The following is a 25,457-nucleotide window of genomic DNA, read 5'->3' on the forward strand; positions in this document are numbered from 1 at the left end:
CAGATTTCTCCACGGGAACATCACTCATCCTCGGTCTCCATATTGTGCTGTTTGGAAGGAAGTCACGTGCATAGTCCACATCTAAGGACTGGGGGTTCTGCTCCCCTCCCTGAGGATGGAATCTCTACGTAAATTATTTGGACTTCCCTGGTAGCTCAGGCAGTAAAGAATCTGCCTGCAGTGCAGGAGACCTGGGTTTGATCCCTGGGTCGGGAAGATCTCCTGGAGAAGGAAATGGCAACTCACTCCAGTATTCTTGCTTGGAAAGTCCTATGGACAGAGGAGCCTGGCGGGCTACAGTCTATGGGGTCACAAGAGTCGGACATGACTCAGTGACTAAACCACCACCACTGCGTAAGAGATGATTTATCTTTTTAAGTAATTTCTTAAAACTTGTTATTGAATTACAAGATACAGAAAAGTGCAAATACTCTGTACAACTCAATGAACATTTTATAGACTTCACAAAAATCATGTAGTCAGTTCTCGGATTAAAAGACAGAATGTTAGGAGCACCCTAGAAACCGTTCCCATGTTCCTTCCCCAAGGGGAACAATGACCCCAATTCCTAATGGCATAAATTAGCTGTGTCTGTTTTTGTTTTTCATGTAAATGAAATCATGCTGTGTACTTTTTTGGCATGGAATTTTTATAAAAACTAATAAATTTCATTTTTTGGTTGTTGTTGATTGAGTTTATTGTTATTTTTGTTTGATTGAGGTATAATTTACCTATAGTAAGATACAAGGATGATAAGTGAACATTTCACTGAGGTTTTGATATGGGGTACACTCATGTATCCAATCCAATATATAAGGCAAAATAAAGAATGTTTCCATTACAACAGAAACTTTCCTTGTGCCCCTTTGCAATCAGCTCCCTTGCCTACCCCCACAAGCAACCACTTTATGAATTTTTAAAATCATAGAATAGTTTTACCTTTGTTCAACATAAAATTTTTGAGATTTATCAAGGTTGCCTGTTAGATTTCATTTTTTATAGCAGTCTTAGATTTGTGGAAAAGTTGGGTGAAAGAACAGAGAGCTCCAATATGCCTCCTCCTTCTCCAGTTTCCTCAATTATTAACTTCTTGCATTAGTGTGATACATTTGTTGCAATTGGTGAATGAATATTAATACAATATTATCAGCTAAGTCCAGAGTTTACATTAAGATGCAGTCTATATGTTGTACAATTCCATGAATTTTTTCATTTTTAAAACTGTGGTAAAATATAAAACATGAAATTTATGATTTCAAACATTTTTAAAGTGTATGATTCGGCAGACTGTGTACTCTTTGGTTTCTGGCTTCTGTCATTTATTCTTTTTTAGATGATTCAGCCACGATGTCGGGTGTTATTGTTGGGTGTAATTCTCGTTGCTGTATGGTGTTCTAATATGAATACACGTAATGAGTCCTCATATAAATACACAATGAGGTATCCATATCCATTCAACTGTCGATTGACATTTGGCTTGTTTTCCATATTGGGCTATGATGAGCCCTGCTGTTGTGAACACTCTCGCACATATTTTTGTACATATTTCTGCTGTCTATGGACCTACGAGTGGAAATGCTAGATGACAGGCTAGGCTAACTCAGGCTTGCACTAGAGTTCTGTGCTAGTAGATCCTAGCACTGAACAAGTTTCTGAAATAGTTGAACCAATTTTATTCCCACTGGCTGTGACTGAGGGTTCAATTTACTTCTCATGCTCACCACTACTGGATTGCTTTTAATCTTTTTGACTCTAGCCTTTCTGGAGTGTGTGTTGACTACTTCCCTTTTTAAAACCCCTCAAAGTTCCCAATAGATTTCAGGATAAAAACCAGACTCCCTTGCTTGGCACCCAAAGGCTTCAGCGGCAGCTCTTGCTCGCCCTCTCTGGCTCTGTTTGCCACCACATTCTGGTCCCATTTCAGCAAAGTGATTCAATTATATACACATTTACCTTCTTTTTTCCAAACTTTGAACTTTTTACTTTGTATTGGAATATAGCCTATTAACAATATTCTGGTAGCTTCGGGTGAGCAGTGAAGGGACTCAGCCATACATATACACACGTATCCATTCTCCTGCAAGCCCGCCCACCCATCCAGGCTTGCACATATATATACTTTTTTTTTTAAATATTCTTCTCCATTTTTGTTTATCAAAGGATATTGAGTATAGTTTCCTTTGCTATACAGTAGGACCTTATTTTTTATCCATTCTATACCTGCCCCTCATTTTATACCCTGTTCAGCTGCCCCATGCTGGCTGGGTTCAACCCCCTCCTCTGAGGTCCCACAGACCTCCCACAGGCCTCATGCTACCCTCCTCAATAAGCACCTGTCATGCTGTTTCCCCCTTCAACTGTGAGCTCCTTGAAGGTCAGGGCAGCTTCTGCTTTTCTTCAGATCTCTAGTATCTAGCTCAGGGCATGACACACAGCATGTATCCTGAAAAAGATCTGTTGAATTAGGGTTAGTGTTCTCAAGTAAGAATGCTAACCTGTTTAAGAGCTTTGTGAAAACAACTTTGGGCATTTTCCTGCATTGGTTTTCTGGAACTTGTAAATAATAATCCTTACAGTTGAAATTTACTGAGTACCCACTATGCCCCAAGCTCTGTGCTCTATGCTTAACATCAGCCATCTCTATCTGAGCTTCACAGCAACACTGTGAGGTGGGTACTGCTATTGGCTTCATTTTACAGTTGATGAAATGAAAGCCTGAAGATGTTAAGTAATTTTTCCCAGAACTAGAGTATGGGAGAAAAGCGGTTCAGTGAGCATGGGGTGGGGAAGAGGGCTAATCGGGAGGTTATCATGAGAGAAGGGTGATTTAGAGTTGACTATCCAGAGAGGAGTCTAGGGAGACACAGGGTGGGGCTCAGGTTAGGGTGAGGGAATGGGCACCTGTGGGTCACCTAACAAGTTTATTTAGTGCACATTCACCAACCTGGCCAATGATCAGAATGCAGTAACTGGCAGCCTTTCGCCCTGCTTCTTGTGGGCGAGTCCTCTGTGACCCTCATCATTCCATTCTCATCTCCGACGTGGCTCTGGCCACTAAGAGCTGTAGTTTGGGGCCAGATCATCACTTAATCTAAACCCTAAATCAGACTATGGGCCCCTCAGAGACAGAGGCTGAGTCCCATTTATCTCTGTGCCCAGACCTGGCAGAGAGGAAAGACCTTGGTGGACACAGGTGCTGTGGGAAACACAGGCAAATAATTAAAGCTGAAGGGGGAGGGTGTCTCATAATCTATTACATAAAGACCGGGAGCTTCAGTCTTGGACATCTAATCACCTGATGCATGTGTCCACCCAGAGGCCCCAGCATCCTCAACATGTCCACATGGATGCTGTCTGTCAACCTCCCTGCCGAGACACCTTCTCTCTGGGTTATCACCCTAGCCAGAAACCTGGGAATCCTCATAGACTCCTTCTCTTATTCACCTCCCACCAAACTCTCAAGGTTCTACTGCCTGAACACCCCTTCTCTCCATTACTGCGGCTTTGCCTGGAGGTGACTCTCAGTGCCACTTCCTGCCTGCACTTTTGGTTCCCACTGTCTTTAACTGGTCTCACTGTCTCTAGGCCAGTGTTTTCCAGTAGAACTTTCGGTGATAATGGAAATGCTCTATGTTTGTGCTATTCAGTAGGGTAGCCACCAGCCACATGTGGCTGATGAGCACTTGAAATGGCTGGTACAACTGAAATACAAAGTTTTAATTCTGTTCAATTTGAAGTGTAAGTGGTGAGTGAGTACTGTATTGGAGGGCATGGTTCTAGGCTCCTCCCATCCCATCCCTACTACCCAGCCTACATCCTGCTACCCAAATGAACTTTCTGAAATTGTGCATCTGTGCAATCCGTGCAGAGAAGGCAATGGCAACCCACTCCAGTACTCTTGCCTGGAAAATCCCATGGATGGAGGAGCCTGGTAGGCTGCAGTCCATGGGGTCACTAAGAGTCGGGCACGACTGAGTGACTTCCCTTTCACTTTTCACTTTCATGCATTGGAGAAGGAAATGGCAACACACTCCAGTGTTCTTGCCTGGAGAATCTCAGGGACAGAGGAGCCTAGTGGGCTGCCATCTATGGGGTTGCACAGAGTCAGACACGACTGAAGTGACTTAGCAGCAGCAGCAGCTGCTGTGCTCAGTTATGTCCGACTCTTTGCGGGCCCATGGACTGTAGTTCGCCAGGCTCCTCTGTCCATGGAACACTGGGATGGGGTGGAGTGGGGTGCCATTTCCTACTTCAGGTGGTCTTCCTAACTCAGGGATCAAGTTTGCATCTCTTGTATCTCCTGCACAGGTGAATTCTTTATCTCTAGCACCATACTCCTTTCTTCTTCTTTTAGCATCATATTCCTATGTAAAATCCCTTAGTACTGATTTCTTAAGACATTCAGAAGCCAAACTCAACTCCTTAGGTCAGCATGTGAGTCATTTCCTACTCACTTCTTTCACATCATTTCCCATTACACTCTTCCTCTCACGCATCTTTCCCATCAGTCAGAAGGAACTCTTAGAATTCTCCTAATTTTCTGCCTCTGGGCATTGTTCCCTTTGCCTGGAATGCCCTACCCTCCTCCCAATCACTTCTTCCCCATCCAACAAACACGGTCATGGAAATTAATTGCTTCCAGGTTAGAAACGATTACTTATATTGCAGTACTATGATGCAGGCATGACAAAACATTCTCATCTCTCCATTAAAGCAAATCCTCCAAAACTCAGCTCCAGGTCCACCTGCTGCAGGGTGTCCCGAACCCTATTCTGGGTGAGATCCTCCTCCATTGGGCATAGCTCTCTCGTGGCACAAACACCACGGTGCCATATCACTTTGGTTTCATTTGCTCTCTCTAGACTATGAACAACTTGAGACAAACTGTGTTCTCATTCACTCAGTTTTCAGTACAGTGCCTGCTACATCGTGGATGTCCAACTGTAGTCTTTGAGCATAAATTATGTTGCCAGCCACTGTTCTAGGAGGATACTTACAGCAGAGAATAAGACAGATCTTGTCTTTGTAGAGGAGAATGACAAGAGAACAAACAGATGAATGAGATTATTGCAGACCCAGCTTGTGCTGAAAATCCTCTTTTACCTCCACATTCACTACCCCCGCCCCTTCTCCGCCCTGCTCTATACACTGAGAGGCTGATCTCTGTGGACTATGTCAATGGGCTTCCCATCTTCTGGCTTCTTGTTGGGTTCTGTCAATGGGAGGTATTGACATGAAATGGGAGGGTGGGAGGAGAGTGAAGTTGGGGTATTTTTTCTCCAGACCCTCCCTGCAAAGTCACCATGCTAGGCCACGGCTGCTGTCAGGTAGCTCTCCTTTACTTACAGTCTCTCCCTCTGGATTCCAGAAACAGATCCTTCTTCTTGCCCCTTCAGGTCCAAGACAGTAAAGGCTCCTCTCTGCTACAAGTCATATGGTACCACAATATCCTGTGTTAGTCTCTCTATACCCTGTTCACACCTTTATAAAGAATCCCATTATTAAACTCTTCTCAGTGATCTAGTTTGAATGGTTTCTGTTCTTGCAAGGAACTCGAATAATAAAATGATTCTTTGCAAATTTCTTTTCCACCATCCCTGGAATATCAGTTTTCCCCCTAAGCTGTCTCCCTTAGGATTGCAAGATGGCAGCTAAAGTTCCGGCCATAATATCCAGACAGGACAAGGGTCAGAGAGACAAGAGTGCATCTCTTGTCATGTATCCCTTTTGCTGCTGCTAAGTCACTTCAGTCGTCTCTGACTCTGTGCGACTCCATAGATGGCAGCCCATCAGGCTCCCCTGTCTCTGGGATTCTCCAGGCAAGAACACTGGAGTGGGTTGCCATTTCCTTCTCCAATGCATGCAAGTGAAAAGTGAAAGGGAAGTCGCTCAGTCATGTCCAACTCTTTGCGACCCCATAACTGCAGCCTTCCAGGCTCCTCCGTCCGTGGGATTTTCTAGGCAAGAGTGAGGAAATCTTTCCTCAGTTTAGTCCCACCAGATCTCTACAACATAATATTGGCCAGAATCATGTTACAGATTCATCCAAGGTAACTGGGCCACAATGACTGGTTCAGACCAACCAAGACCCATTCCCTGGGGCCCACCTCCCCAGAAGCACATAACCCTGCAAAGAAAGATGGAGGATACTTAGATAAAATTGGGGTGGGGAGGGTGCTGGGAAGGAGGAAAATGAAAGTGGAGGGAAGGGCTCTTGGGTGTTGACAAGTTGAGAAGCAGTTGGGAAAGGATTCTAAAGTTAACAAAATGGCCTGACGGGCTGGTAGGACAGCCAGGCTGTGCATTGATAGGTCTGAATAGGGCCACCTTCTTGGCAAAGACTGTGAGCACGTCCAGGAGCACTTGGCTGATGAAGCAGGGTCCTTGGAGACCTTGCTTTGATGAGAGGACTAGAACATTCATTATCAGCAAACCTCTGTGTTTATATGTAAAAGGGCATCTCTAACTTGGAAACAGAACAGTCCCCTGAGCTGTTGAACTTGCCCTTCAGTACACTAGTGCAAACATTTCCCTGCAAGGCTGTTTTCACAATTTGTTGGCTCAGCAAACATTTTCCCAACAATAAAGGCAACTGCCAACCAGAGCAGAATTAGTCAAATTATGATATCTAGTGTGGGTCTAAATTAATCATATTTGATATTATTGAAGGAAGAAGAGAAAAAGGAAAAAGAAGATCTGCCTTTATCTCCATTATTTTGTACCTGGAGAACCTCTGGGGTATCCCTTAGCCCCTTCTCTGGGCAGTGTCCCCAGGTCTGCACTGTCGCAGCCCTTCCCCGCCCATCAAAATATGGAGCCCTCTTGTCCCAACCCTGCAGAGCTCTCTCTGCTGAGAGTAGCTATGGTGCCTGGTCTCTTCTGATTTTTGTGGTGGAGCCGGATTGTAGGGAGAGGAGCCGAGACCTGTTGAGAGGAACCAGGCGACTCCGAAACTGAAAGCAGTCAAGGACTCCTGGTGATCATGGCCATGTGGTCAACAGTGAGATGCAGTCCAGATGCTGGCCCTGGGCTAATGTGAAGGTGGCATGAGGCAGATGCCTTAGCTGGGCCAGGCTGAGATGAGCTTCTTAAGGCAGGACCATGCCTGATCATGTGTCTCCTGGCAACAGGATGACTAGCACTTATCTGGCAGGTACTGAAGAAGGGACCTGGCTTTGGAGAGGGGATCCATTCAGCCAGCCATTTTGGACTAGGTGCCCTGCCTAACAAGACCCAGAATCTTACCAGGTCACTACCATTTCAAACTTGACATATTTTCCTATTTGGAGGTTTGACATTTTCCACTTGCTCCTTGGAAGAAAAGCTATGACAAACCTAGACAGCATATTAAAAAGCAGAGACATCATTTTGCTAACAAAGGTCCATGTAGTTAAAGCTATGGTTTTTCCAACAGTCATGTATGGATGTGAGAGTTGGACCATAAAGAAGGCTGAATGCCAAAGAATTGATGCTTTTGAACTGTGGTGCTTGGAGAAGACTCTTGAGAGTCCCTTGGACAGCAAGGAGATCCAACCAGTCCATCCTAAAGGAAGTTAACCCTGAATATTCACTGGAAGGACTGATGTTGAAGCTGAAGCTCGAATACTTTGGCCACCTAATGCGAAGCGCCAACTCGTTGGAAAAGCCTGATGCTGGGAAAGATTGAGGGCAGGAGGAGATGGGGGCGACTGAGGATGAGATGGTTGGATGGCATCACCAACTCAATGTACATGAGTTTGAGCAAGCTCCAGGAGATAGTGAAGGACAGGGAAGCCTGGCAGGCTGCAGTCCATGGGGTCACAGAGTCAGACATGACTTAGTGACTGAACAACCACAGCAATTCATTTATTTAACAAATGTTTATTTGGCATCCACCATGTGCCAGTTTGCTGTTGATGAAGCATTGGGCACAGCAGACAAAAGTGCATGTTCTGCAGACACTTACATTCAGTTGAGGAATATACACCATACAGAGCGTTGAGAAGTAAAATACAGAGCAGGTATGAAATTTTCAGCAGCCACATGTGGGGAGGAGCTACTGTATTTTTTAAAATTATTTTTTATTTATTTGTCTGCACCGGGTCTTAGTTGTGGTACTCAGGATCTTTCAGCATCTGGGATCTTTAGTTGCGGCATGTGAACTCTTATTTGTGCCACACGTGGGATCTAGTTCCCTGACCAGGGATCAAACCTGGTCCCCCTGAATTGAAAGAATGGAGTCTCAGCCCCTGGAGCACCAGGGAAGTCCCTACATAATATGTTCAAAGTTTGTTCAGTGCCACAGACCTGTCAAACAAGTGCTACGAATAAATAGCAAGTTAAGAAGAGGGATGGAGACTATGATTCAGGGTAACAGTTTTACATAGGATGGCCAAGGAAGGCATACTGAGAATGATATTCGGGTAAGTAAGATATGAGGATCTGGGGGGAAAGCGTCTCTAGGTGGCAGGAACGGCAGAAGCAAAGGCCGGATGTTGATATTGTCCACTTGCCTCTCCAGACCACTCTCCACCCTTCTTCTCTCAGTCCCCGAGGACTGACTTCCATGGGCTACAGGCATGGACCCTCTGCTTTTTGGCTTCTAGCTAGGTTCAGTCTGTGGTAGGTACCAGCAGGACATCAGAGGGTATGAATGGAATGAGGTCAGAGTATTTAGGCTCTCTCCCTGTAGGGTATTGGCATGCCATCTACAACTCTCCCAAAGGCTCCAGCTCCTCTCCATAGCCTTACCACAGCCACCTTCTCTGGGTTCTGTTTTCTGCTCCTTCTTCCCATCACTTCTGGCCTTGCTGTTGCTTGCCCTGGGCTGCTGCATTGTCCTACTGATTTCCCTAAACCTCGAATCTTTGTGAGTGGTCCCTTTATTAAATTCTCCTCAATGACTCAGTTTGAGGGGGCCCTCTGTTTCCTGAAAGGACTAATCTTGACAGATATGGGGAGGGACTTGCCTGGAGTGTCTTAGGAACCTCAGGCTGCTCTGGTGCCTGGAGAGGAGTGAGCCAGGGAAGGGGGAGGGATAGGAGAGGAGGTCAGAGAGGCCATGGGAGCCACAGCTGAAAAGGTCTTGCGGGCCATTATAAGGACTGTTTCCTCTGAGAGTCTTCAAAAACTTTAACTTGGGGAAAGGATGGTATCTCTTTCTCAGCTAGCAGCTGGGAGAGAAAATAGGGCACCTTCCTTCCCAGGGTGTCTCCCGGCCAGGGAGGGTGTCAGCCGGCCAGCAGGGCATGAACTCTGCCCCTAGTGCAGTGAGATGGCACAGACTCATCTGATGGTCTCTGCCTTAAGTGTGGGTTCTTTCCAGACACTCCCCAGCCAACAACTCCTCAACTCCATCGTGGGGCCTTCTGGAGATAAAACTAGCCTCTCACAATGCTGCTGATGGAGGCATTGTTGGCACAGGGGCAGACCCGTTGGCACAGAAGCTGTTAGATAAGAGTAACTTCTTAGGATTCTGTCCAACCTGCCCAGGACTTCTTGGATCTGCCTCAAATGTTGAGGTTTAATCACTCAGAGAGCACTGTTGGGTAAGCCTCTCTGGCCTGCAGGTTTCGGCTCTAATCCTTTCAGTTGCAAGCCCCCAAACCCAACTCCTAGTAGAAGAGAAAGATGAAGAGGGGGAGGAGAAGGAGGAGAAAGAAGAGGAAGTGGTAAAGAAGAAGGAAAAGGGGAGAAAGGAGAAGATGGGAGAGGTGGTGATGCTATCAGTTCACATAACAGAGAAGTTCTATGGTGAACTTCCCTGGCTTCAGGAATAACTGGATCTCATTGCTCAGTGTCATCAATTCTTTTCCTCCCTCCCCTCATCCCTCAGTTCTGCTTTCCTCTAATGGGCTTCTTAAAAATGGCCACTGGTAGGTCCAGAATTATTTTCTAACCAGCTTAGCCACTTCTGGCAGAAAGAGAACCTTGCTTTTCCAACAATTTCATGAAAACTCCCATAAAGGGTTCTCAGTGGCTTGGCCTGAGTCATGTTTTAGCCTACGGGCCTGGGATGGGGTTAGTTCCACCAAGCCTATCAGCTAAGAGTAGGGGTGGGGTGGTCCCCAAAGGACAAATGAAGTGATATTTCCAGATGAAGAGAGAATGGATGCTGGGCACACAAAACCCCTCACAGGTCTTCTACTATCGACTGGGGTAACCATATAATGTATGTCCAAGCCAGTACTCATTAAAAAAAAATTTATTTATTTGGCTGTGCTGGATTTTAGTTGTGGCACACTGGATCTTTGATCTTCATTGCAGCATGCAGGGTCTGGTTGGACCTAGTTCCCTGACCAAAGATCGAATCAGGGCTCACTGCATTGAGAGCCTGGAGTCTTAGCCACTGGACCACCAGGGAAGTCCCAAGCCAAGACTCTCTTGAGAATGAAAGAGAGAACTTTAAATAGATAAGTATCATTAGCCTGACTAGAGCAGCGAAGAGCCAGAGAGCCAGGGGCTGCCCCATTTGAGCCTTGGATCCTGCAGACTGAATCTCTCTGTCTTTCTGGGCACAGGTAGGAGAGAGGAAGGCGCTTAGGGCTCGGATCTCAGGTAGGGTGGTGGGTGGCTTGGTGGGGTGAAGACACATTGGAAGACAAATCCTATTTCTCCATATTCACTTAAACTCCACTTTTCTCAAACTGTCTCACACCAACCTTCCACTCCCATGCTTTGTTCAAGTTACGGCCCTGCCTCGTGCCAGGGGTGCCCTTCCTATTCTCCTCATACTCCAGGACGCCTCTCTATTCCTTTGCTCACCCCTAGGGCCCTCAGCCTTCTCACAGCTCCTGTGGCATTTGCAGAGTTAGCCTAGGCTCTGTTCGGGTGTGATTCCTGCTGCCACCACTGGGTAGTGAGCTCGTTCTGGGTCTGGTTGTCTCCTCATCCCCTGACCACACAGCCCTCAGCAGTGCTGACTGAAGACTCCAGGCTAGGCTGGGCCAAAACCCTCAACTGTGTCTAGCCCAGAGACCCCTCCTTTTTGCACTGCCCACCCTTCCCTCTGTGTTCCTAGTATCGATTGCTAGGGAATTCTAGCCAAAGAGCTTCTCACGCAAAGGCATACAAACTTTGACCCAGGATTGGCTGTTCAACTCCAGGTCAAGGTCCTCTAACCTCCCGCCTGTCTCCCTCTTTGTCTGCCCCGGTCCCCTGTGGGCCCCCTTCTGTCTTTTGAGCTATTCTCCAAGACAGGCTTGGTGATGAGAAGCGCAGGGCCTCCCATAACCCCAGTGCATTAGACTCTTGTCCAGGAAGATGGGGAGAGGGGGGCATTCTGACTGAGGCACTGAGCCTGTCTACCTTTGGCCCCCTGGGGCTTTGCTGGTAGTCTGGGACAATAAATCAAATTGGGAAGAGCTCTGGCCTGGAAGCAAGGGCCTGGGCTCTGCTTTGATTTGTCATTTGTCCTTCAGCTTTCTTTGTTCTGGTTTCAGTCTCTCCAGCCAAGAAGTGGGACAGGAATTGGCTTAATTAGCTAAAATTTCTTTGGAATCAAGAGTTCCTTGGAGGACTTCCCTGGTGGACCCTGGTAGTCCAGTGGTTAAGAATCTGCCTACCAATGCAAGGGACACAGGTTCGATCCCTGGTCTGGGAAGATCCCACATGCTGAGGTGCAACTAAGCCCGTGTGCCACAACTACTGAGCACATGGGCCACAACTACTGAAGTCCACATGCCCCAGAGCCCGTGCTCCTCAACAAGAGAAGCCAGAGCACCGCAACTAGAGAGTATTCCAGGCTTGCCACATCAGAAGAAAGCCTGTGCACAGCAAGGAAGACCCAGCATGGCCACAAAAAAAAAAGAAAAAAAGAAAAAAAAATCCCTTGGAAATGTGAGGAAAGCAACATATCTTTTACCAAGAGAAGAGTTTTTCTGCAGATGGTATTTCAGCTGTGAAGAGCAGGCTGCCATGAGTCTTCTTTTATTTTTTAAGTTTTATTTATTTATTTGTTTTGGCTATTCTGGGTCTTTGTTGCTGCACAGGCTTTTCTCTAGTTGGGGAGAGAGAGAGGACTAATCTCTAGTTGCAATGCATGGGCTTCTCACGGTGGTGGCTCCTCTTGTGGAGCATGGGCTCTAGGGCTCCCAGGCTTCAGTAGTTGAGGCACACGGGCTCAGTAGTTGTGGTTCCCTGGCTCGAGCACACAGGCTCCGCCACATGTGGGAGCTCCCTGAATCAGGGATCACACCTGTGTCTCCTGCACTGGGAGGTGGATTATTTACCCCTGAGCCAGCAGAGTAGCTCTGGGATGATTCTCTAGAGCTACAGAATTGCTGGGGACTCTGAGAGCCAAAGGAGAGACTGGGCTACAGAGCAAGGTGATGGACTTGGAAGTGGACTTGCCACAGCTTCCACATAAATTCTTTCCACTCTCTGTGGCTCTAGCTCCTACTTGGTGTAAAGGATAGACCTTTCTCGGGTACTGCAAAAATTCTCAGACAGAGCCTGAGATGCAAAGGTGAAATGAATAGAAGGATGCTGGACAGAATTGAAGTCTAGCAATACCTCCCTGTCTCCTGCCTGTTCTGTTACCTAAATTCCACCATTATATCATTAGCACTTTGGGCTCAACACCCTGGTCATGCACCTTAATACAGATGGATTTAACTCCTTTACCTGTTATTAATATCTTGCAAGGTCTTGGCTTATCAGATCATTTCCCAAGGCTGATTTTCTGTGTTAGAGCATGGAGGATGGAGTGACAGTTTGGGTCCGTGTCCTGTCAAGAATCAAATGTTCTGAGAATTACCATGAAGCAATGCTGGAAATAAACCAGGAGAAATTTAACTTGCTGTGGAAAGGATCCAGGAAGTGTTCTCAGAGGAAGTGATGTCTTAGCTGAGGCTTTAAGTAGGAAAGATTCAAAGTAGAAGTGGGCATTCCTGTTAGGCTCTGCAAAAGATTCTGGTTTCTATTCAGATGGGAGCTACTGGAGGGGCAAGGTGGTGATGGAATGAGATTTTTCATCTTTGAAAAGACACTTGGGATGCCACAGGTTGGAGAAGGAACTGGAGGCACTGAAAGTCAGATGGTACCCAGGCTGGAGGTCATTAGTACTCTGGGAGCAATGATGGGGGCCTGCATGAGGATGGACAGAAATCAAAGTGGAGAAACAGGTCCTTTACCCCTCAGTCTGTTCCCAGCATGTTAGCCAGTGATCTTCCTTGACTCAGACCTCACAGTGCCTCTGTCTCACACAAAGGAAGTCCCTTCTCAGCAGGGTGCTCCCAGCATCTAGGGCAGGGCTGTTCCCCACCCTCAGCATCCTCACTCCCACCAAATTCCAGAACTCCCCAGTCACAGGACACTGCACATTTCCAGTGCCCCTGGCACTGCTCCTTCTTTCAAGGACCACTGTGCAGGGCCTTGAACTTGCTGTTTCTTCTACCAGTTGCACTCTTCTTCCAGATACCTGTGTGCCTTGATTCTTGGCTGGGTGTCTGCCCTTTCTGCCTGGGTTGGGTGTCCTTTCCTCAATGTCCTTTGAATTGCAATCTGCCCCTACATGATTCCTACCCCTTCTCTGTCTTATTTTTCTCTAGAGCACTTTTCATCCTCTGAGACTCTCTAGGCATTTTCTGGCCTCACCTCTCATCCCCCGTGCCCCACAATGTAAACTACAGGGAAGCAGGAGGCTGTCAGTTTTGTTCACTTCTGTATCAGTCGCTGGCATCCAGAACAGTGTCTGGTACATAGTAGGCGTTTGGTAAATATTTATTCGTGCAGTGCCCGAGGTGGCATCTGACTGCAGTGAGAGGTGAGTGGGTAGGATGAGGCTCTGTTTTCTGGCATGGGCCAGCGGATGGCAGTGCCATTTGTAGGGCTGGGGAGCGCGGTTGAGCTCGGAGGGCGGGTGATGTAGTTAGTTGGAGACAGATTGAGCTAAACAAGCTTTTTTTTTGCCTAGACATCCTACATTGGGAAGGCTCGGCAGGGGCGGGGACAGACCAGCTGACCCAGGCGGTGCTGGGGCTGCGTGTCCCGCCACAGGCGTGGGCCAAAACTATGGACACACTCAGGCGCCCGCTTGTTTGCAAAAGCTCAGCTCTGCACGCAAACCTAGGCCCTTTGCACCGCCCTACCACCCATCCAATCACGCACCCACGAGGGTTCGGCGGCTTGTCTTGCTCCACCTCTGCCCCCACGCTCCGCTAGAGACTGGCCCTTTAAGAGCTCCGCCCCCGACTCCCCCCACCCCCCCGCGCTCGCGTGACTGTGCCAGGACCCGAGCCGGGCCAGGGAGTTGGGCTGCTGGGTGGCTGCGCCGGCCTCCGGGTCCTTCTCACGCAACTCCTGGGCACCGCGCCCCCGGCCAGGTGGGGCTGGGATGGGCCGCGTGACCTCTGCCCCCTGGAGGGATGTACCAGACACAGGCACGCTAGCCTGGGGAGGCATCTGCGCCCGCCACCCCTCCCCGCCCCCTTTAGTAGTCCCTGAGCTCCCTTTCTTGCCCTCCACCCCCACCCCCAAGGCCTCCTTCTAACCCTTTCCTCCTCCGCTGGGAGATCCGCTCGCCGCCCGATTACTCTGCCCTGCCAAAGCGCTAATAGCCCCAGGAACCTCGAGGACCCGAGGGTTCTGGGTCGAAGTACCCTTGGTTTTCTGAGTGATCCTAGGGGCGGCTCAACGCGTCCAGCTAGTGCGCTCTCAGCAATGCTGCACATTCTCCATCCCTTCCCGCATTCCGGACCTTCCATCAGGGAGCGCGGACTTCTACTCGTCCGGGCTCTGGAGGTTCTGGGGGTCGGGGAGGCTCTGGGGAAAGGGGCCAGCCCATCGGCGCCTCTGGCCTTCCGGCCCTAGTGACCTCGGGGCTGGGGTCGCCGTGCTTCTCACGCGAGCCTGGACTCAATAACAGGGGTTAGGAGGTCATCACCGGGCAGCTCCGCCCCTGCATACCAGCCTGGTTCCTATCTGCTGGTAGAGAGGAGGAATCACTCCCAGTGTTCAGTGCGTGCAAAAATGAGGGTGACTGGTCCCCGTGCCCCGGGATGGAGCACCCCTATACCCTCTTTTGGGCTATCATGGGATTTCTTCCCCAAACTCCTCCCCAATTGGGCTCTGCGCTTGTCCAGGGGTACCTTGGAACTGAGAGTCCCAAGGGTCCCTAGCCTTCATCCCTTTAAGAGCCAGCACTTTATCGAGGCATCCCCAGAGTTGGTTCTTAACCTATCCCCCAGCGTCCTCTCTTGTCCCTCCTTCCTCCGTCCAAAAGCTTCCAAAAGCGACCAGTTCTCCTCCCCCCTGCCCCTCCCTCTTTCCCCATCCCCGCGCTCCGGGAGGCGTGGCCACACGCCCAAGCCGTCTATAAAGGTGGCATTGCTTTCACCCTCACTCTGAAGGTGACAATTCCTTGGAGCCTTCCCTGATCTTCTTTGGGGTCCCTGGTTCCAGAGACCACTCTTCCCAGCCCAGCTCTGCACCCCCTCACAGCCACAGGTGAGTGCTGGGAGTTTCTGGGTTGTCGCTTCCCTCCGCCAAAAGGAAAATTTTGATGCTTCCATGTCTTCCTGGTCTAGCACCTCAAAAGAAAAAAAAAAGGAGGCTATGAGTGTCCTTAGTAAGGAGGCAGTCCAGCTTCCCTCACTACGTGGGGAAACCGAAGCCAGGGGAAGGGCTGGACTTACCCAAGATTCCATGGGTAGCACCAGAACTGCTCCCCTTTCAGCATTCCAGGACTAGGCTCCAGCTCATCCCCTACTGACTCCTGGAATGCCTGGGGGCTTCCCCATGGAGGTCACCTGGAAGGTTGGAATAGGATGTAAGTGTGAGAGACTGGGGATCAGTACAGCACTCCTTCAGGCTCTGTGAGGAGGAGGCTTCTTCGTGGTCAGGGTGTCCAAGGAGGCAAGTTGGGTTCTTACCAGCTGTACCCTGCCTTATCCAAAAGCTGCCCCTGGCTGGGGCCACCCTCCTGAGGCATAGCTTGTCAGTGCTGAGAGGTGTTGGCTGGACAAAGGAGGCTGATCTGAGAGGGAGTCCTGGGCGTTGTCCAGGGGCCTTCCCTGTTCCACTATCTTCTCTGGCCTTTGCTGGGGGTGGATCAGTGTGGGAGACTGCCCTCTGCAGAAAACTTGACCCCGAAAACTCAGCAATCACACCTCTCTTGGCCTCCTATCATCTTACTAAGGCTAGGGGTCTTTGGAGCACCCAGTGTGCAGAAGGGGACCTCATGACATGCCAAGGCCTAGAAGTGTCCCCAGTTCACTCAAGGAGTCTGGACTCAAGTGTGCTTTGGGGTTCAGCTCCTTCAGGAAGCCTCCCTAGACAAACAGCTATAGTAGTTCAGGTAGGAACCATAAACCTCCCCATCTCGGGTGGCTCTTCTGCAGGGAAACTTCACTAGTCAGACTATGCTTAACCTCAAAGGAAAGATCTGAGTTTTCTCTTATCTGAGATGAGCTGAGTACCCTGAATCAGAGATCATGTCCCATCCCTTCTCTCAGGTGATGTGACTGAAGCCCAGAAGGGTAAAATGAACTAACTGTCCAATCCAAGGCCATGTCATAAAACCTGGAACCCTTGTCTCCTGACCTCCAGTCCAGGGCATCAGTAAGATGCCCCTGTCATAGCCCCACGCCTCGAAGAGAGGAGTCCATGAATTTGCACACCCTTTCTAGACTGAACCTAGAGAGAGAAAGTATTGTGTTAGTGTCAGTTAAATTTAGCTCCATTCCTAGTTTCTTATATTCCAGTCCAGAGTTTTCTTACAGCCTTTGCCTGGTAGGATCCTTCCATTTATTCACAGCTCTTGAGTGACTGGCAAACGGGGGAGGTCCAGACTATTCATTCATTGAGAATTGAGCCCAGTGAAAACTTTGGCCTGGAATTTTGTGACTGGGAGCCTCAATCTAGTTGGCCTCCAGCTGCTTTTAACTGTGAGTCCGCTGAGCTCAGACAGCTGGGGCTAAGGGCACTGTGGCTTAGACAGTAAGGAAAGGGGGCAGTCCCCTGTTCCCTCCCCACTGTGTCCCGGTGTCTGGCCAGATTCCCTAGATCCTGGCTTTGAAAAGTAGAGAACTAACGGTACTGAGAAGATTCCTTTCCATCAGTTGATCTGACCACTCTTCAAAGAGAGGTGCCTATGACAGGAATATAGAAACAGGGAAGACTGGGCCTTGAATCTTCCCAGGGAACGTTGCCCAAGAGGTCTGAGTCCTAGCTCTGTCTGAGAGCTGGGTGCCTTTAGCCAAGTTAGTGCCTCCTCTGGAGGTCAGTTTCCCCAAATGTGAAATGAGGCTGAAGAAGAGGGGATCCTTAGTTCTTTGGTAGTGTTGTCCCAAGTTGGGTGGGTAATACTCAAGGGGAATTGGGTGATACACATCAATTATGTGCTTATTTTAATATATGTTAGGGGAAAAAACAAACCTGTATTTTCACACAGATGTTACTGTGTGAAATGGTGCTAAGTGGGTGGATTTAAAGTTGATTTTAGAAAAATATGAAATAAATAATAGTATAGGTATTCTATGGAAATCACAGACTGACACTGAGATTGGTATGGCAGGTAAGGTGTTCTGGAATTAGACAAGTTGGGATTGGGTTTGGATTCTGTCGTTGCTGGCTGTGTGACTTTGGGCAAGTTATGTACTTTTTCTGAGTCTCAGTGCTGCCTACCAAAAAGGCTGTGGCCAGGACTGAATGAAGAATGACTGAAGTTCTTGGTATGGAGTTGGCAGCTCCACAAACAGCTTCTCCTATCTCCTCTCCCATTTCATGCCCAGTGAACAGTTTTGGATAAGGTTTTCCCTTTACTTGACTGGTGTGCTGACATTTTAGGACACATGGCTCCTTCCATCCACCTGTCAGATCTATTGACCTTTTCCTCCCATCTCACCTCTCAGCAGCCACCTTGGAATCTACGTGGATCATGTTTTCTGTGTTTGGACTCCCCATCCCCATCTCGGCCACAGAACTTCTCCTGGCCTCTGCCGTCTTCTGCCTGGTATTCTGGGTGGTCAGGACCTGGCGGCCTCGGGTCCCTCAAGGCCTGAAGAGTCCCCCGGAGCCCTGGGGCTGGCCCCTGCTCGGGCACATGCTGATGTTGGGGAAGAACCCACACGTGGTCCTGTCGCAGCTGAGCCAGCGCTATGGGGACGTGCTGCAGATCCGCATTGGCTGCACACCCGTGCTGGTGCTCAGCGGCCTGGACACCGTCCGGCAGGCCCTCGTGCGGCAGGGCGATGATTTCAAGGGCCGGCCCGACCTCTACAGCTTCACCTTGATCACTAACGGCCAGAGCATGACCTTCAACCCAGACTCTGGACCGGTGTGGGCTGCCCGACGACGCCTGGCCCAGAATGCTCTGAAGAGTTTCTCCACTGCCTCAGACCCGGCATCCTCATCCTCTTGCTATCTGGAAGAGCATGTGAACAAGGAGGCCAAGTACCTCCTGGGCAAGTTCCAAGAGCTGATGTCAGGGCCTGGGCGCTTTGACCCCTACAGGTATATAGTGGTGTCAGTGGCCAATGTCATCTGTGCCATATGCTTTGGCCGGCGCTATGACCACAATGACCAAGAGTTTCTTAGCCTCGTCAACCTGAGTAATGAGTTTGGGGAGATAACTGCCTCCGGGAACCCATCTGACTTCATCCCTGTCCTCCGTTACCTGCCCAACACTGCCCTGGACCTCTTCAAGGACCTGAATCAGAGGTTCTACGTCTTTGTACAGAAGATAGTCAAGGAACACTATAAAACGTTTGAGAAGGTATAGACTAGGGAGAGGCAGGTGGGTGGTAGGGAGCAGGTAGAGTCAGGGGTCAGGAGTCAGAGATAGCTGGAGCAGAGTGGAGTTTGGCAAGCTCTCACAGGCCTTCAGCCTGGGATTTTGAAGCCAGTAATGGAGGGGATTCCATCCTTGGCAGGAAAATAGAACTTTTTATTGTCCAGCTCCTCTAACTTTCCATTACACAGCAGTATCTACTGTAGATAGCCAGTCCATGCAGGACCCTGGGCTAGTTGTGGCAGGAACCAAGAAGAGTTAAAGAGTTGGTCTTCTGGCCTCATGGGAGAGAAAGGTGTAAAGGGCATGTGCAGATGATAATATTATTAGACTCTGTGTCAAATGTCCCTTGAGTTGGGGAGGCAAATATTCTGGGTCAGGAGAGAGCCTTGGAGAGACAAGAGAAGCTGGGGGGGTGGGGGATGGGGGGTGTGGTCACCTCTTGGACGAAGATGCTAGGGATGGGAAGGGACCAGGTCTGGATGGAGAGGCAGTTCTGGGTTTGGGATCTTCCTTACCTGTGGGCCTTCCCTACCCAGGGTCACATCCGGGACATCACAGACAGCCTGATTGAGCACTGTCAGGACAAGAGGCTGGACGAGAATGCCAATATCCAGCTGTCGGATGAGAAGATCATTAATGTTGTCATAGACCTCTTTGGAGCCGGTATGAATTACCCCGTTATACCATTCCTATGGCCAGCTGCCCTGACCCACTAAGCACCTAACTTCTCCCTCTGTTCTCCCCTGGCCAGGGTTTGACACAGTCACAACTGCCCTTTCCTGGAGCCTCCTGTACCTGGTGACAAGCCCCAGGGTGCAAAAAAAGATTCAGGAGGAGCTGGGTAGGTGGTGGCTTCCCTCAGAGCACTCAAGGCAGGAGGCCCAGCCAAGGTCTGCGTGGCCCCTGACCTGTCTGGTCCTCTGTGCTCTGCAGACACAGTGATTGGCAGGGCGCGGCGGCCCCGGCTCTCTGACAGACCCCAGCTGCCCTATTTGGAGGCCTTTATCCTGGAGACCTTCCGACACTCCTCCTTTGTCCCCTTCACCATCCCACACAGGTGAGGCCCCGTGGATCTGCTGCTGTCTGATGCTGGGCCTTACTTCAGTTCATGTACCTGATCAGGGTGGTAGGAAGGACAGGGTATGGGAGGCAGGGAGATCTGCTTGTGGGTCTGAGCCTGACTGAGCTTCCTCCCTCCTCAGTACCACAAGAGACAGCAATCTGAACGGCTTTTACATCCCCAAGGGGCGCTGTGTCTTTGTGAACCAGTGGCAGATCAACCATGACCAGTAAGTTGAGAGGGGGCAGGGAAAGCTCCCCCACTCCTGAGCTTCACACTTTGCTGTCTCTGGGCCACTTGCCTGAACCCTATTCTTTTCAGCTGGGGCTCAACCCGCTTGATGGTTCTGAGTCCCCAGGCTGCCTCTTCAGCTGCTTCTCTCTGATTACAGGAAGCTCTGGGAGGATCCATCTGAGTTCCGGCCAGAACGGTTTCTCACTGCTGATGGCACCATCAACAAAGTACTGAGTGAGAAGGTGATTATTTTCGGCTTGGGCAAGCGGAAGTGCATCGGTGAGACCATTGCCCGCTTGGAGGTCTTTCTCTTCTTGGCCATCCTGCTGCATCAGGTGGAATTCTGTGTGACCCCGGGTGTGAAGGTGGACATGACCCCCGTGTACGGGCTGACCATGAAGTACGCCCGCTGTGAGCACTTTCAGGCGCACATGCGCTCTTAGGGGACAGGCAGCCCTGTAGCCTAGACAGCCCATGCGCTCTTGGGGGACAGACAGCCCTGTCCCTGTCTGGGCAGCCAGGCCAGGGGCCTAGCCCAGGGGAGCCTAAAACCCACAGACATTGTCGGGCTGACTTTTTTGCTGTCTGAGCTGTGGGCAAGCCTGAGGGATCATACCTGCCCCCTACCCTGGACTTGTCCTTCTTCACAGTGACCACAGATAGTGGACACATCAGGGGCCACACAGGAGCTGATGGAGCCCTTCCAAAGTTGTGCTGGAAGGGCTAGAGGGTCCTCAGGCCTCTGGAAACCTCTAAAGAGGTTTTGGGAAGCCCCTGGGCCTGGCCCACAAGCTGGTTGGCTTTCCATGGAGGCTGACTGGCTTGGTAAACATTCAGAGCAGGTCCCACCAGGGCCTGACCAATCTCTTTGACATTTGGAAGCCATCAAGACTGAAGGGGAGAGGCAGTCCAGAATACTGACATGGAGGTGGTCTCCCTGCTTTAACAAGGCTGAGCAATCTGACCACTAGGGTCTGGGACACTCTGCCTGGGAGATGAGCTTCCTCTCTGCAGGCAGGGGTGGGGCTGTCACCTGGTCTTGTGAGGCCCCTGTTCCTGTCCAGGGAGGGCTGAGGACTTGTGTCTAACAGAAGCAGAGAGCAGAGGGAGGGCCCAAATCCAGGTATGGACTGGATCAGGAGGGAGGGGGGTGGTAATCGAGTTACCTTCTACTGCATCTCCTTTCAATATACCCTGTGTTTAAAAGTCTTTTAAAAATGTTTGTATACAAGGACCTTTTCATTTTAGCCTGTATTGTACTTGCATGTTTGTATTTACCATATACGAGAGCTTAAGAGCAGCTTATTGAGAGCCATGAAGAAAATTCTAACCCTGGTATCCAGAAATGTGTAGGAAATATCTATCTACCTGAGCTAAAATAAAGATATTATTCAGAAGTCCTTATTGGTGGATACTTTTAAAATCTTGAATGAAGGCATCTATGTGCCCAGTCTGAGCCTAGTCTCGTGTTGGGTTTTGCTGTGGGAGGACACAGGGGGAGGAGGAGGCAGTGCTCTCAGGAGCTCTCAGAAGCCACTGCTCTCAGGCAGCTCGCAGTCTGGTTTGGGCACAAGACTCTGTCACTTCACTGCCTTCCTCCTTCTCTAACTGATCACACATTGATAAAGAACATTCTCTGAAGCAGGCATTGGGGGAGATAAAGTGAATGAAAAAATGGTGCCTTCAAGAGCCTCCTAAGCTGGTTAGGGGAACTAACTCATTAACACATCATCCAATTCATTGTCCGTGGATGCGTGCTAAGTTGCCTCAGTTGTGTCCGGCTCTTTGTGACCCTATGGACTATAGTCTGCCAGGCTCCTCTGTCCATGGGATTCTCTAAGCAAGAATACTGGAGCGGGTTGCCATACCCTCCTCCAGAGTTCCAATCCAGGGACTGAACCCACATCTCTTATGTTTCCTGCATTGGCAGGTGGGTTCTTTACCACTAGAGCCAACTGAGAAGACCCCAATTCATTGTGACCAGGTCTCTAACAGCCAGATACACAACAGGAGGGTGAAGCACAGAGCCAGAGCAGGCTGGGTGGGCAGGGGAGTGGGTGCTGGGAAAGGTGACCAGGTCTTGGGGATATATGCACAGGGCCCTCCTTGAAAGGTGGGAGGCAGACTCACTTGGGTCTCACAGCAGTAGATCTCAAGTCCAAGAGGTAGACTATGGTCACTGTATTGGAGGGGGTGGGGGGCGGGTCTCAGCTCAGAAATCACGGTCTGTTTGCTCTTCACTAGCCATACCGGGCTCAGGTCCTGCACTATATTAGACCCCATGGCTGGTCACAGATGGAGAACAAGGTGTTTGATCATCGGGTTCCATAAGCTGACTTTGGCCCAGATTTCAACACTCAAGTCGTAGTGGTAACAAGTAGGGACAGAGACTGGACATACATGCTATGCTGTGCTTAGTCACTTAGTCGTGTCCGATTCTTTGCGACCCCATGGACTGCAGCACACCAGGCTTCCCTGTCTATGGGGATTCTCCAGGCAAGAACACTGGAGTGGGTTGCCATGCCATCCTCCAGGGGATCTTCCCAACCCAGGAATCGAACCCAGATCTCCCACATTGCAGGCGGATTCTTTACTATCTGAGCCACCAGCTGCTGCTGCTAAGTCGCTTCAGATGTGTCCGACTGTGCAACCCCATAGATGGCCTCTTACCAGGCTCCTCTGTCCCTGGGATTCTCCAGGCAAGAACACTGGAGTGGGTTGCCATTTCCTTCTCCAATGCATGAAAGTGAAAAGTGAAAGTGAAGACGCTCAATCTGAGCCACCAGGGAAGCCCATGAATACTGGAGTGGGTAGCCTATCTCTTCTCCAGGGGATCTTCCCAACCCAGAAATCGAACCAGGCTCTCCTGTGTTGCAGATGGATTCTTTACCAGCTGAGCTACCAGGGAAGCCCCTGGACCTACATAGTCAGGAGCTATTCTGGTTAAGGGACTCCGAGAGGAGATGTATCTCGTGCTGGGACCCCAGCCCAGCCTTCTTCCTGAAGCACTGTGTAGTGACCAGGGGTTGCCATTCATGCACTGTGCTTTCAGTCAGGAAAGCACTCCCATTCATCAAAAGTTTCAGGCTACTTCCAGGAAGGAGCTGAAGTCAGCTGGGGCAACCCTGTTTATATAGGAGGATGAGGAACTTAGCATCCAATCATTCTTATATTGATTTATTTTTTACTTAAAAAAAAAAAAAACTTATAGGACTTCCCTGGTGGCCCAGTGGATAAGAATCCACTTGCCAATGCAGGACACCCAGGTTTGATCCCTGGTTGGGGAAGATTCCACATGCACTGGGCGACCAATCCCCTGAGCCACAACTACTGAGCCTGCGCTCTAGAGCCCACAAGCTGCAACTACCGAGCCCCTGCGCCACAACTGCTGAAACTTGCACGCCCTAGAGCCTGTGCTCCGCAACGAGAGAAGCCACCACAGCAAGAGGCCCATGCACCACAATCAGAGAGTAGCTCCCACTGTCACAACTAGAGAAAGTCCGTGTGCAGCAATGAAGACCCAGCATGGCCAAGAATCAATTAAAAAATCAATAAAATAAAAAGCTTATATGATATAACATAAATGAGCCTTCAAATCATGATGCTAAGTGAAGAAGCCAGAGATAGTAGGCTACATATTGCATGTTTCCATTTATATGAAATGTCTAAAACATGCAAATGCAGAGAGACAGAAAGTTTTGAATAAATTAGTGGTTGCCAGGGGATAGGGGGTGGGGAGAGTGAAAGATACAGGATTTTTTTTTAGGTTTGATGGAAATATTCTGAAATTAGGTAGTGATGATGGTTGTATAAATTTGTGAATATACTAAAATCCACCAAATTATGCAGTTTAAAATAGCTGAAACAGTGGAAAAAAGAAAATCTATACCAATCTTTATTCTAAAGAAGGGGCGAAATGGAGACAGCATATGCACAACAATTTATGGAACTGTTCTCACTAATTATATTGGTAATGGTAATATTAGTATTTTTTATTTTGAGACTATAGAGTGTTGTGGGTTAAGGAGGTACACATTGAACATACAAAAGGTTAATTTAAAAAATACATTGTATATATGTAATATGTATTATGTATTATACATCATAGCTCAGTTGCTAAAGAATCTGCCTGCAACACAGGAGACCCTGGTTCAATCCCTGGGTTGGGAAGATCTCCTGGAGAAGGGAAAGGCTACCCACTCCAGTATTCTGGCCTAGAGAATTCCATGGACTGTATAGTCCATGGGGTCGCAAAGAGTCAGATATGACTGAGCGACTTTCACTTCACTTCATTTCATATTATATATAATATATCTTATGTATATATATTTCTAAATGTTAGAAACCATGACCAACTCAACAGTGAGCATCCTGAATGTTTAAATTACCATCCAAGGCTTCTTGGAGAAATGCTGGTTACAGAACCAGGGCAGAAAATGTAAAAGATGACCTGAAACAGTTGTTCATATCAGATAGCAAAGAAGCCACAAATACTATCAAGTTGATCAAGCCAAGCAGGAGCCCAACAGAAGAGCCTCCAACAGGTCAAAGATTGGACAACTTGACTGTCAATAATAAAATTGCCCTGGATGAAAACCTATCAAATATCTTTGAATCCATGAGTCTACAAGGACATATATATACATGCACATATACACATATCTGTTTAGACTAGTTGTTTATCTTCAGAAAAACCAATTCATTACCTTAAAAAATGAAAAACAAAAGCAGAATCAAGCATTCATCCTGTTTCCTATATGAACTATACTTGCAGATAACCAAATAGTATGTAAGAAGCATCTCTTTTTAAAAATTTATTTATTTTTAATTGGAGGATAATTGCCTTACAATATTTTGTTGGTTTCTGCCATATATCAACATAAATCAGCCATAGGTATACGTATGTCCCCTCCCTCTTAAATCTTCTTTCCACCTCTCACCACAAGAAGAAACATCTCTCAATGAAAGTATTCCAATGAATAATTGAAAAAGAATTAATAGAATTGGATTATCACAACATTGTTAATTAGCTATACTCCAATACAAAATAAAATGCTAAAAAAAAGAAACAATGGAATTGGAATGTCACTATTTTGCATCCGCCACTGCTTCCAACAAATGCCAGCATCATAAAAGGAGAGAAAACCAGATATGTGCCTCCTGGTAAAAGAAGCCAGTACTGCCACGGTCTTTCCCAAGGGACTGAACCAGAGTCTGGTCAACTGTCTGCATCCAACTGCCAATTTGCAATTAATATAGGAGATGAAGAAACACGCTGAATGGAAATATCAGGGAATAACCAGTAAAATTCAGACTTTGGGAAACTCTACAGGTCAAAAGCCCTGGGGTCTTCAACTGAAAAAGAGTAAGGAAAAGAAGCAGATGGAAGGAAAACTTGTCGACTTAAAAGACATCAATTTGGGGGGGGGGGTGCGCATTAGGTCTTAGGTG

The 25,457-nt window shown here is 48.6% G+C and overlaps 1 protein-coding gene across 2 annotated transcripts; it reads left to right on the forward strand.

Annotated features, from left to right (window-relative positions):
• Positions 1–15,325: 15,325 nt before the first annotated feature.
• Positions 15,326–21,406, forward strand: CYP1A1 (cytochrome P450 family 1 subfamily A member 1). Of its 2 annotated transcripts, none has more exons than XM_002696635.6 (7): positions 15,326–15,426; positions 17,832–18,694; positions 19,249–19,375; positions 19,464–19,553; positions 19,646–19,769; positions 19,915–20,001; positions 20,164–21,406. In XM_002696635.6, the coding sequence occupies exons 2-7, from the start codon at positions 17,858–17,860 to the stop codon at positions 20,447–20,449; spliced, it is 1,551 nt and encodes a 516-aa protein (XP_002696681.1). In that variant the 5' UTR covers positions 15,326–15,426; positions 17,832–17,857; the 3' UTR covers positions 20,450–21,406. The 2 variants fall into 2 exon arrangements, with proteins under 2 accessions (XP_002696681.1, XP_005222075.1); XM_005222018.5 differs by having other exon boundaries at positions 17,835–18,694.
• Positions 21,407–25,457: the final 4,051 nt, after the last annotated feature.

This window comes from Bos taurus, chromosome 21 (assembly GCF_002263795.3).
Source record: "Bos taurus isolate L1 Dominette 01449 registration number 42190680 breed Hereford chromosome 21, ARS-UCD2.0, whole genome shotgun sequence".
Taxonomy (NCBI): Eukaryota; Metazoa; Chordata; class Mammalia; order Artiodactyla; family Bovidae; genus Bos; species Bos taurus.

Excerpts from the sequence above, each read along its gene's own strand:
- CYP1A1 (XM_002696635.6), top strand. The coding sequence starts at position 17,858 with ATGTTTTCTGTGTTTGGACTCCCCATCCCCATCTCGGCCACAGAACTT. Across the intron at positions 19,376-19,463 it reads CATAGACCTCTTTGGAGCCG|GGTTTGACACAGTCACAACT; the intron begins GTATGAATTACC and ends TCCCCTGGCCAG. Across the intron at positions 19,770-19,914 it reads CCCTTCACCATCCCACACAG|TACCACAAGAGACAGCAATC; the intron begins GTGAGGCCCCGT and ends CTCCCTCCTCAG.